This window comes from Kryptolebias marmoratus, linkage group LG22, assembly GCF_001649575.2.
Source record: "Kryptolebias marmoratus isolate JLee-2015 linkage group LG22, ASM164957v2, whole genome shotgun sequence".
NCBI lineage: Eukaryota > Metazoa > Chordata > Actinopteri > Cyprinodontiformes > Rivulidae > Kryptolebias > Kryptolebias marmoratus.
The window spans coordinates 5,591,090-5,599,755 of NC_051451.1; the positions used below are offsets into that span (position 1 = coordinate 5,591,090).

The 8,666-nt window shown below is 42.3% G+C and overlaps 2 protein-coding genes across 4 annotated transcripts in view; one reads left to right on the forward strand and one right to left on the reverse strand.

Annotated features, from left to right (window-relative positions):
• Positions 1–1,258: 1,258 nt before the first annotated feature.
• On the reverse strand, positions 1,259–5,538 carry mea1 (male-enhanced antigen 1). Its single transcript, XM_017434466.3, has 4 exons — positions 5,412–5,538; positions 2,556–2,887; positions 2,370–2,478; positions 1,259–2,115 (listed from the first exon to the last, which is right to left on the reverse strand). Exons 2-4 carry the CDS (start codon positions 2,871–2,873, stop codon positions 1,934–1,936), a joined length of 609 nt encoding a protein of 202 aa, XP_017289955.1. The 5' UTR covers positions 2,874–2,887; positions 5,412–5,538; the 3' UTR covers positions 1,259–1,933.
• Positions 5,539–6,468: 930 nt separating this feature from the next.
• Positions 6,469–8,666, forward strand: part of lrrc73 (leucine rich repeat containing 73) — a 10,652-nt gene continuing 8,454 nt past the window's right edge. For 2 of the 3 annotated variants that reach the window (XR_003040100.2, XM_025010143.2), the window contains exons 1-3: positions 6,469–6,717; positions 7,305–7,622; positions 7,701–7,861. Coding sequence is in view for 2 of the 3 variants with exons in the window: in XM_025010143.2 (XP_024865911.1) it covers positions 6,680–6,717; positions 7,305–7,622; positions 7,701–7,861 (517 nt within the window). In the remaining variant the exon portion in view is untranslated. Of the gene's footprint in view, positions 6,738–7,304; positions 7,623–7,700; positions 7,862–8,666 lie in introns of all 3 variants that reach the window. The other variant, XM_017434465.3, reaches the window with a different exon arrangement.

Sequence of the window (8,666 nt, forward strand, 5' to 3'; positions counted from 1 at the left end):
TTTTATTTTTTTTAATTTGTGTCCTCTCAGAGGTGGGCGGGGCTACTTGTCATGTTATGATGTATGCTGATATGTAACCATGCCACAGGCCACACCCACAAACACTTTTTCTGTTTGTTTGTTTATTGATGCTCTTTCAGCTTTGGAGTGGGTGTGTCCTTCAGATAATAAGCTGTCAATCAGAATCACTCAACATTCCATTGGTCGTGGTAGCCCCGCCCCATTGCTCCTTCCACTCTGAAGAAGAGTATGGCCCAGTCCCAATACTTGCACTACACCCTACTCAGTCGAAGTGCACAGAAGGGTTTGTGTCTGCAGGTTACAATTCAAAAAAGGTTAAAAAACAAAAACAACTGGACTTGTATTCTGTAGTTGAAGACGTTTCGCTTCTCATCCGAGGCGCTTTCTCAATTCAGAAATGGAGAGTCTTGAGTTGAGCTTTTAAAGCTGAGATGTGATGTAAGCTGGATTGCTTGCAAATTGTTCTTGCTCTCCTAATAATAGAGGCTTGTGAGGGTCCTTGTTTGTCTGACTTACTGATGGGCCCCTCTTGTCACATGAGTGCAGGTGCTGATTGGAGTGAAACTGACTGGGTATCAGGCCTAAAGGTTACAAGCATGCAGACATTGGAGGTACGGGTTATGTCATCGTTTTGCGCCTCTGCGTCATAACTGCAACATTCAACAGGGTGAGGCCGGTTGCTGTTTTGGTATTTTAAGAAGGTGCCAGTACAATTTTAAAAGTACAGTATAGGTATTTTTGCTTTCCAAAGTAATTTTAGTAAATATTAGGCTGTTCATATGTGTTTTGTTCTGACTTGTTGAATACGGAGCAAAGTTTGATAGTATTCACACATATACAGCAGAATGAAACAAAAATTATTTCAATACTTTACATTTAAAAACTGCTTTTTTCGTGACAGACGTAGCTTGCTCTGTCACCACTGCCATATTTCAGCCGTTTAATTCAAAACCCTTTCATTGTCAATAAAAATAATTAAAAAAAATAAAAAACTTCAAAACATCACATGCAGCGATGAATTGTGGGTAAATACTTCTCCGAAGTCTGCCTGGATGCGGGCTTAGCCGAAGGTCGGATGTAGTACACACTATGCACTCAAACCCTTCAGCATGAACATGCATTTGAAGGACACAAGGGTGGATTGAGGGAGCAAGTGCAAGTATTGGGACTGGGCCTTTGTCTCAGTGGTAGGTGGAGCTTTGGTCACATGACACTACAAGGTGAACGCTGCTACCTGTCATCATGTACAGATGTTTAATCAGAGCGAGCATCACATGGAATGATTTTATACAGATGTTCATGTATGTACAGAACCAATAAAACCAGAACCATCTGACCTGTTTGATTTCTTTTTTTTAAAAAAAAGATTTATCAGTTTTCACTCAAACTGTCCCTCAGGTTCTGTTTGTCTGTAGTCACATAGATCAGAACCAGGCCTAGAAGGAGAACAGCTCCATTAGACCAGCACTAGAATTGTTTTTTGGTCTTTTAAGACAAAAAGTCCTGAGGAATCAGGAGGAAAAAAAAACAGTGAAACCCCAGAAGTCGGATCAGTTAACACAGGGTCAAAAAAATTACTAATTAATAATTTTAATTGGTCCAAATTACTGTCCAGAACTGGGTGTAGCTGTTGGTGTGAAACACACACCTGACCCTCAGTCCAATCAGTCCGTTAATGCTGCTGAAATGCTAATGATGCATTCATGGTCAGTAAGGACAACTTAAGAGTTATGATGTATGGTGCATTCAGTAACAGGTGACCCCAGTAAAGTCACTGATGTATTCAGGATCTTTAGGAAATTTGAAAGGGTGGCTGATTAAAGGTTTTATGTTGTCATGTGATCATGGTGCTTTCAGGGACTGTAGTATCTATAAACTTGTGGTGTATTCAAGTCCTGGGGTCCCAGTGAATTCATGGCCCCTGGACGTTGCTCCGGCGTGGCAGCCTCAGCCCGGAGGCACACTGTCGGCTCTGAAGCGTGTGCTGGACCATGTCCTTCCACTGGTCCTCAGAGATCTCCCGAGCCCACGGGGGTACGCCAAGAGACGGCAGAGCCACGGCCGCCATCGTCCTTTTCACCAGCTCCACGTGATCTGCAGGGACAGGAAGTAAGCAAAAAGCAGCCCAAGTCTAAAAGAATTCTGAAAGACCTTCAGAAAGTCTGGAGAACTGTTGATCCAGACCACTTTAAGCTGGCAGGAAAGTCTGGATCTCTGGAAGGAAAATAGGACTAGATTGTGCAGTTTTAAAAGATGAAAAAGTAAGACGTCTAACAACAGAACCAATCTGCAAAAGTAAAAGGTGTACAATTCAGACATTCTGGAATGAAGACAGGTGGACGTCTCACCTGCATCCATGGGGATGGAGGCTCGGCTCCTTTGGGCTGCTGCCCCCTCTGGGTCCTCCTCCTCATCACTGTCTGGAGACGGAGCTTCAGGAAGGTGCAGACCCATGACCTGTAGGGACAGACAGGTGAGACACTACCTGTTCTTAAGACAGATTGTGATGTCATCTGTTGCTGGGCAAGTCTCACCTGTATCCTGTGCTGCACCTGCTGCAGCTGTTCAGAGTGGGATGCCTCCCCCGTGTCCTCGTCCTCGTCCTGTTGGCTGCTGTTTGGACCCTCCGGGTCCTGGTTAAGAGGCAGGTAATAATACCCTCCACTGCTCACTTCCTCCTCCTCCTCTTCTTCCTCTCCATCCATCTCCATCTCTCCCGCCTCCTCACCCCCAACCCACACCGCTCCCCCTGGCAGCACAGCTCCATCCACAGGACGCTCGTCCTCCCCCAGCTCGTCCTCAGAGCTTGGAAAGATTCTCTCTGGTCCCATTACTGGACTGCACACTTCCATCCACAAAGACAGATCTGAGGAGACACAGAGGACACTGAGGGGCATGGAGACAGATCTAAGCAGACATGGAGGACACAGACAGATCTGCGGGGTCACAAAGAGACAGACCGACACACTGAAGGACAGAGACAGCTCTTTCTAAACTGTCAAAGGACAGCAGATTATCTTAACAACATGGAGCTAATGGTTCAGGTCAGACATGTGGTTCTGTTGTGGGGTTAACTCAGAAAGTGAGTTTTAGATAAACTCAGAGTTAGTTAACCCTGAGTTTTCTGTTCAAGAAAGAGGTGCTACCATGGTAACAGACTCGGAGAAGTAAACCCGAGTTTGTACCGACCTCCTCCTCCTGAAGCAGCAGTCTGACATCAGGTGTTCATGTTTAATCAGACTAATATCGAAGCAGAATTATTTCATAATGTTTGACTCAGGAATACTAGACTGGATTTGTTCTCATTCACTGGTTCTCTGGTAGAAATTGTAAAAAAAAATGGTCAATGACAAAACTCCAACCTGCAAAGCCTATCTGGCAACAGCAGTAAGAGACAGTTGAAGCCATATTGACGAAGAGGGCTGTTTGTCATTAGTTCGGTTCACGCCTCAGAAAACTCGAGCTCCTATAAATGTCTGAGGTGGTGCAACAAATGCAGTGGTTTTCTCATGATTCCATCACTTATGCCAGGGGTCGTACATGCAGGAGACCAGGCTTCTTGAAGATTTATCTTGTGCGGAATATGAATTGCCACTGCTACCAGCAACTCCAAGTAAGTTTCCGGCACAGAGGGGGAAAAAAAACACGATCCTTATAACTAGGCCCAGGTGAGTGATGTATATTCCCAGCTTTCTGATCAAACAAGGCTCATCAACAACAGATCAGATATGATTGAGAGTGAAATATTTGACCTAGATGAGAAAACAGGCAATTCCCGCCTGTCAAAGTTTTGCATTAAGGTCGAGTTAAAATTCTACATCTGGATATTTCTACTTTTCTTGCTCTACGAGGCAGGAATGCCCACAAAGTCTTTTTTTTGTGCCTTTATAATTGTGCCTCTGTACATTACTATCCAGTCTCATCCTGATATATCCAGCATAACTAAAAACACTGGAGTATGCTGATGACCTTCTGTTACTCCTGTCTGTCCTGTCACATTCTGTCCTGGATGCATTCAATAAAATCTCTGGCTATAAACTTAATCTTGGCAAAAGTGAGGTATTTGCTGAGAGCCATAGGCATCTACTATATCCAGTTTTATCTATTTTAGTGAACAAAGCTGACACAATGGTAAATGTAAAAACAAAAGATTCTCTCTTTGCTTACACAAACAACATGATTTGGAGCTACGGTCTCTTCCATTAGAATTAATGCAAAATGGATATTTTCCCACACTTCTTACATCTATTTTATTGTACACCAATTTTTCTCCTATAAGCTTTTCCCTTTTAGTATTTTTACCCATATAGTCAACAAGAAACCACCTAGGCTGCTCCATCAAGTCTTACAGAGGCCCAAAGCTCTAGGGGGTATAACACAACCTAACCTCTTGTACATCTATAAAATATCTGAATTAGTGGGTTCAGTATGAGGAGGAGGAATTTCCTCCATCATAGGTGATAATAGAAGCAAACTCTGCTCATCTGGGAACCTTGAAAGCCTTAATACACTCCCCTCTTCAACTTGTAGTTACACCAAGAATCTGGATTCAATTTAGACGCCATTTTGGCAGCAAACACACTCTGTTGAAGAGCCGCAAGAAGGGAGTCTTATTTTTCTTTATTGGATAACACTGTCTCTATATTGACTTGGTTAGGTATAAACACCTGAAGAGATCTGTACTACTGCTTCTTTTCAACAATATATTTATAGTTCTACATTATGTCTGATACTCATCTCCAGACTTCCCGGCTCTTCCTAACCCCTCAGATTTTGAAGCATTTCTAAAACCTCTCCCCTCACTAAGAGCAGTGATGTCTTCTGTATATTTAAGTATTTTTAACTCTTCAATCCTTCCACTTTGTTAAAAGGATTGAGACAGACTTGGGACTGCTGATTTTAGTTGATGTTTTAAAGAGGGTACACAGATCTTCTACCTGCGTTAGACACAGATTCGTGCAGTCAGACTTATTGTTGTTTGGTTAGTTTATGGTTCCAATCATCAGAGTCAGTTGTCTATCGGTGTAAGGATAAACTTGTTTTTAGGTGTTATTTGACAAAATTAATGAAAGTTTTCAGTTTTTCCATCTGACCCATTGGTACCATGTTCGGTAATAGAACTTTCTGAGTTCTCTGGGTCAGCAGGACTTTAACAGAACCGGTCCAGCTACTCAGGAGCTAAACCCTGACTTTAGCTCCGGTTCGTCCACCTCTGAGAACCGAACAGAGGGACCCGGCCGCTAGTACCTGCTTATGATGATGACGATGAAGAACACCTGGAGCTGCTAAACTAACGCAGAGAACTGCTTTCTGTGTTTCTATTTCCTGCTTTAAAGATAAACAAACAACCTATCCACTGTTTGTTTGTTTGTGTTAGAGGGAGCACTAACCTCCACAGGTGAAGTGTCTTCCTTGTCTGTCTGTCTCTCCTTCTGTTTGCTGTTAGCTCAGCTGTTACTCGCTGTTAGTAGCAGCTGAGAATCAGACGCTTCCGGCCGGAAACGTCACGACGTCACAATAAAACGTACGTCTGACGCAAAATTCGTTTTTCTACCAAATAAATGGTACATTTCATGGTGTTTACTTTAGGATACATATATTTACAAAACCGCGCGTTTTGTCAATCAATCTAACATCAAAATAAGAGGATTAAAAATTGTCCTCCTTATTCTGAGGCTTTTTTCGTGAAATCCAGGGCCGGAAACACAACAGATGTTTTTTTTTAATCAACAGACGGATTTTATAAAAACAAATACGAATTGATCGACCTGTAACTGTTGGTAAATAATTAAAATCAGTAATGAGTAAATCACCTTACGAAAACCCAAACCGGGACTCTTGGTTTCCATGACGACACGAATCAAAGCGAAGGATGTGACGTCACATATAAAGTAACCTTCCATTGTGGAAGATGTCTGACTCCGATGAAAAGTTTCTTTCATAGTCTGATGTATTTTGTTCATAAACTATAGTTTAATACTTTTTCTCATTTTATTTGATCATTTTTTATTTTTAAATTAATCAAACATAAAAATTAAAATAATTATAGTAGATTTTCATGAACAAATCTTTTAAATAAATTAACTTGGTTTTGGAGCTTTAAGACTGTTTCAAATCAGTAACCACTGCATAAACAAAATCTACCTGTGTTTAAAGAGTTTTTATACTAAGTAGAAGCGTCAAAACAAGGTGTTCATGTTGTCATTTGATAAAATCTATAAATTAATTAAATTATTTGTACCCGCAAAGCATCAGTAAATAGTTCTGTCTCTTTAAACAATGATTGGTTTTATCAGATTTATAATATAATATAATATAATATAATATAATATAATATAATATAATATAATACAATATAATATAATATAATATAATAGTTCTCGGCGCTACGTGTTCTCGGTCTCGGTAAACGGATCAGAGTGAGACCTCTTCGTGCTCTCTCCTCTCTCTGTCTCGTAGTAACGCTCACCTGCAGGAACACACAGGACCCGGACCGGTACTCTAGGATCCCTCTGACCCACAGGCAGATGTCCTGTCCGGCTGCAGGACCGAGACCCGCTTCCCTGCTGCCAAGCAAACTGATCAATCAATAAGTACACCTATCGAGACCCATCACTGTGGATCAGAACTGCTGCGTGGCCTGCGGCGGCATTATGAAATGATGACGTCACAGCGTGAAAGTCTGGACTCTCCCACGTGAGCTGATCGATCATTAGGTTAATGCATTACTTTCTATTAGCACCAATTATATTGTTGATTATTTTTGGTGTGCTTTCACATGGAGATGTTGGTTATTGAGCATCTGGTTGATTGAAAATACTGATCAGAGCTGCCTGACTGTTGGTTTATCAATACATCAACTAATCAGAGGACTCAGACTTTCAGGTGGTAGGCCATACTGACTCTGATTGTTGATTATTGATCATTGGTCACTGACTGTTTTCTTCTTCAGTTTATCAATAAATATTTAATCAGGTAAAGAGAGTCCATAGGTTCTGATGGACCTGTAGGTCTGGACTTGTTCTAGAATCAGAACTTGATGGTCTGGATTTGGTGGATCTGATGTAAAACACAACAGATTCTGGTGTGAACAAACTATAGTTGTTTTTATTAGGGGAATCCCTCAGGGGTCAGAACCCAGAGTCCAAAGTTTGAAATTCAGAATCCAGTCTTGAGTTCAGAGCAGCCATAAAAGACCCCGAGAGACAAGCTGCCAACACCAGCTGACTGGCAACAATCAGAGGATTTGATTTAGTGTCTGCTTGTCTTCCCATTACTCCTAGTCCTCCAAGTCCTCCTAGTCCTCCCAGCCCCACCAGCAGCGTCCAGATGCTGCCAGCCTCTATCCAGATCACCGGGGAGCTGTTGTCAGCAGCCGAGGTCCAAGACATCTGTGAGAGTCTGAAGGAGGACGGAGTCCGCCTGCTGTCTGTCCGTGGCTGTCAACTCTCAGACCGGGACTTTGGACGGGTCTGCTGCAGCGTCGCAGAGTCGCGCTCTTTGGCTCAGCTCAACCTAAATCTAGGTGTGGTCTCCAGCATCAGCCGCACACGTCACCTGGCGGACGCCCTGAAGACCAACCGGTCCCTGCAGACCCTATTGTGAGTAGGTTAACTCCTGATTGGGTGACAGGACGGGTTATGTAAATTGTTAGTGACGCTCTGACCCTACCCCTCCAGCCTCCACGGTAGCCCCCTGCTGGACACTGGCCTGGTAACCCTGAACCCGGCGCTGTCCACCCACCCATCCCTGGTCTGTCTGGATCTGGGAGACTGCATGCTGGGAGACGGGGCGCTGGCTCTGATCTGTGGCATGCTGCCGCCGGATGGAGCCAAGTCAGGTAGGAACCCTCGAAAGTCTCTGCATCAGAACCACCTTCAGAAATATTTTTTATTTATTTTAAATATTCTCATTGACATTTTTCCCAGTGAAGAAGAATAAAAAACAGAATTATTGCCTTGCTTCTCTGTGCTCTGCAACAGAGGCACATTTTACTACATTATTATTCCTCCATTAATTGTGACACAGCCTGAACGGAGGAATGCACCCATCAAAACATGAGTGCTGGTACTTTTAGTCACCTGTATTATAAAGTAGATCTGCTGCATGATATGAGAACAGCTGTGATATTATTGTTTAAGTGGTCAGTGAGAGTCTGTTGGATTGTTAAAATTATCAACAGAACATGAATGCATGCTACCTGAAATATAATGGTTTATTGTGGTAGGTAGGTAGGTACATTTATTTATATAGTACTTTTCAGCACAAGGCGACTCAAAGTGCTTTACAACACAAGAACAAAATTACAGACAGAGTTACAGAACATGATAATGCAGGTACAAGATAACTAAGCTAAAACATGACAATGATAACTAATTGTACAGTAACTAAGCTAAGTGTACAGGAAGTCTAAATAAGCTAAGCTAAACTAAACAGATCTAAGCATGACTAAATGTACAGAACTAAACTAAGCTAAAACTAAAACTAACGGTACTGAACTATCTAACAGTACCCCAGGCCCGCTATACAGCCGAAGTAAAACCAGACATATCTAAGCATGAGCTAAGACAGTCAAAAATAGTAGCTAAACTAAACAGATCTAAGCATGATTAAATGTACAGAACTAAACTAAGTGTACAGGAAGA

What these genes read in the sequence shown, in the direction of transcription:
- mea1 (XM_017434466.3), bottom strand. Translation starts at nt 2,873, where the DNA reads ATGGAAGTGTGCAGTCCAGTAATGGGACCAGAGAGAATCTTTCCAAGC. An exon ending in AGGTGCAGCACAGGATACAG is followed by an intron (nt 2,479 to 2,555) that starts GTGAGACTTGCC and finishes CTGTCCCTACAG; the next exon opens with GTCATGGGTCTGCACCTTCC. An exon ending in CTCCATCCCCATGGATGCAG is followed by an intron (nt 2,116 to 2,369) that starts GTGAGACGTCCA and finishes CTGTCCCTGCAG; the next exon opens with ATCACGTGGAGCTGGTGAAA.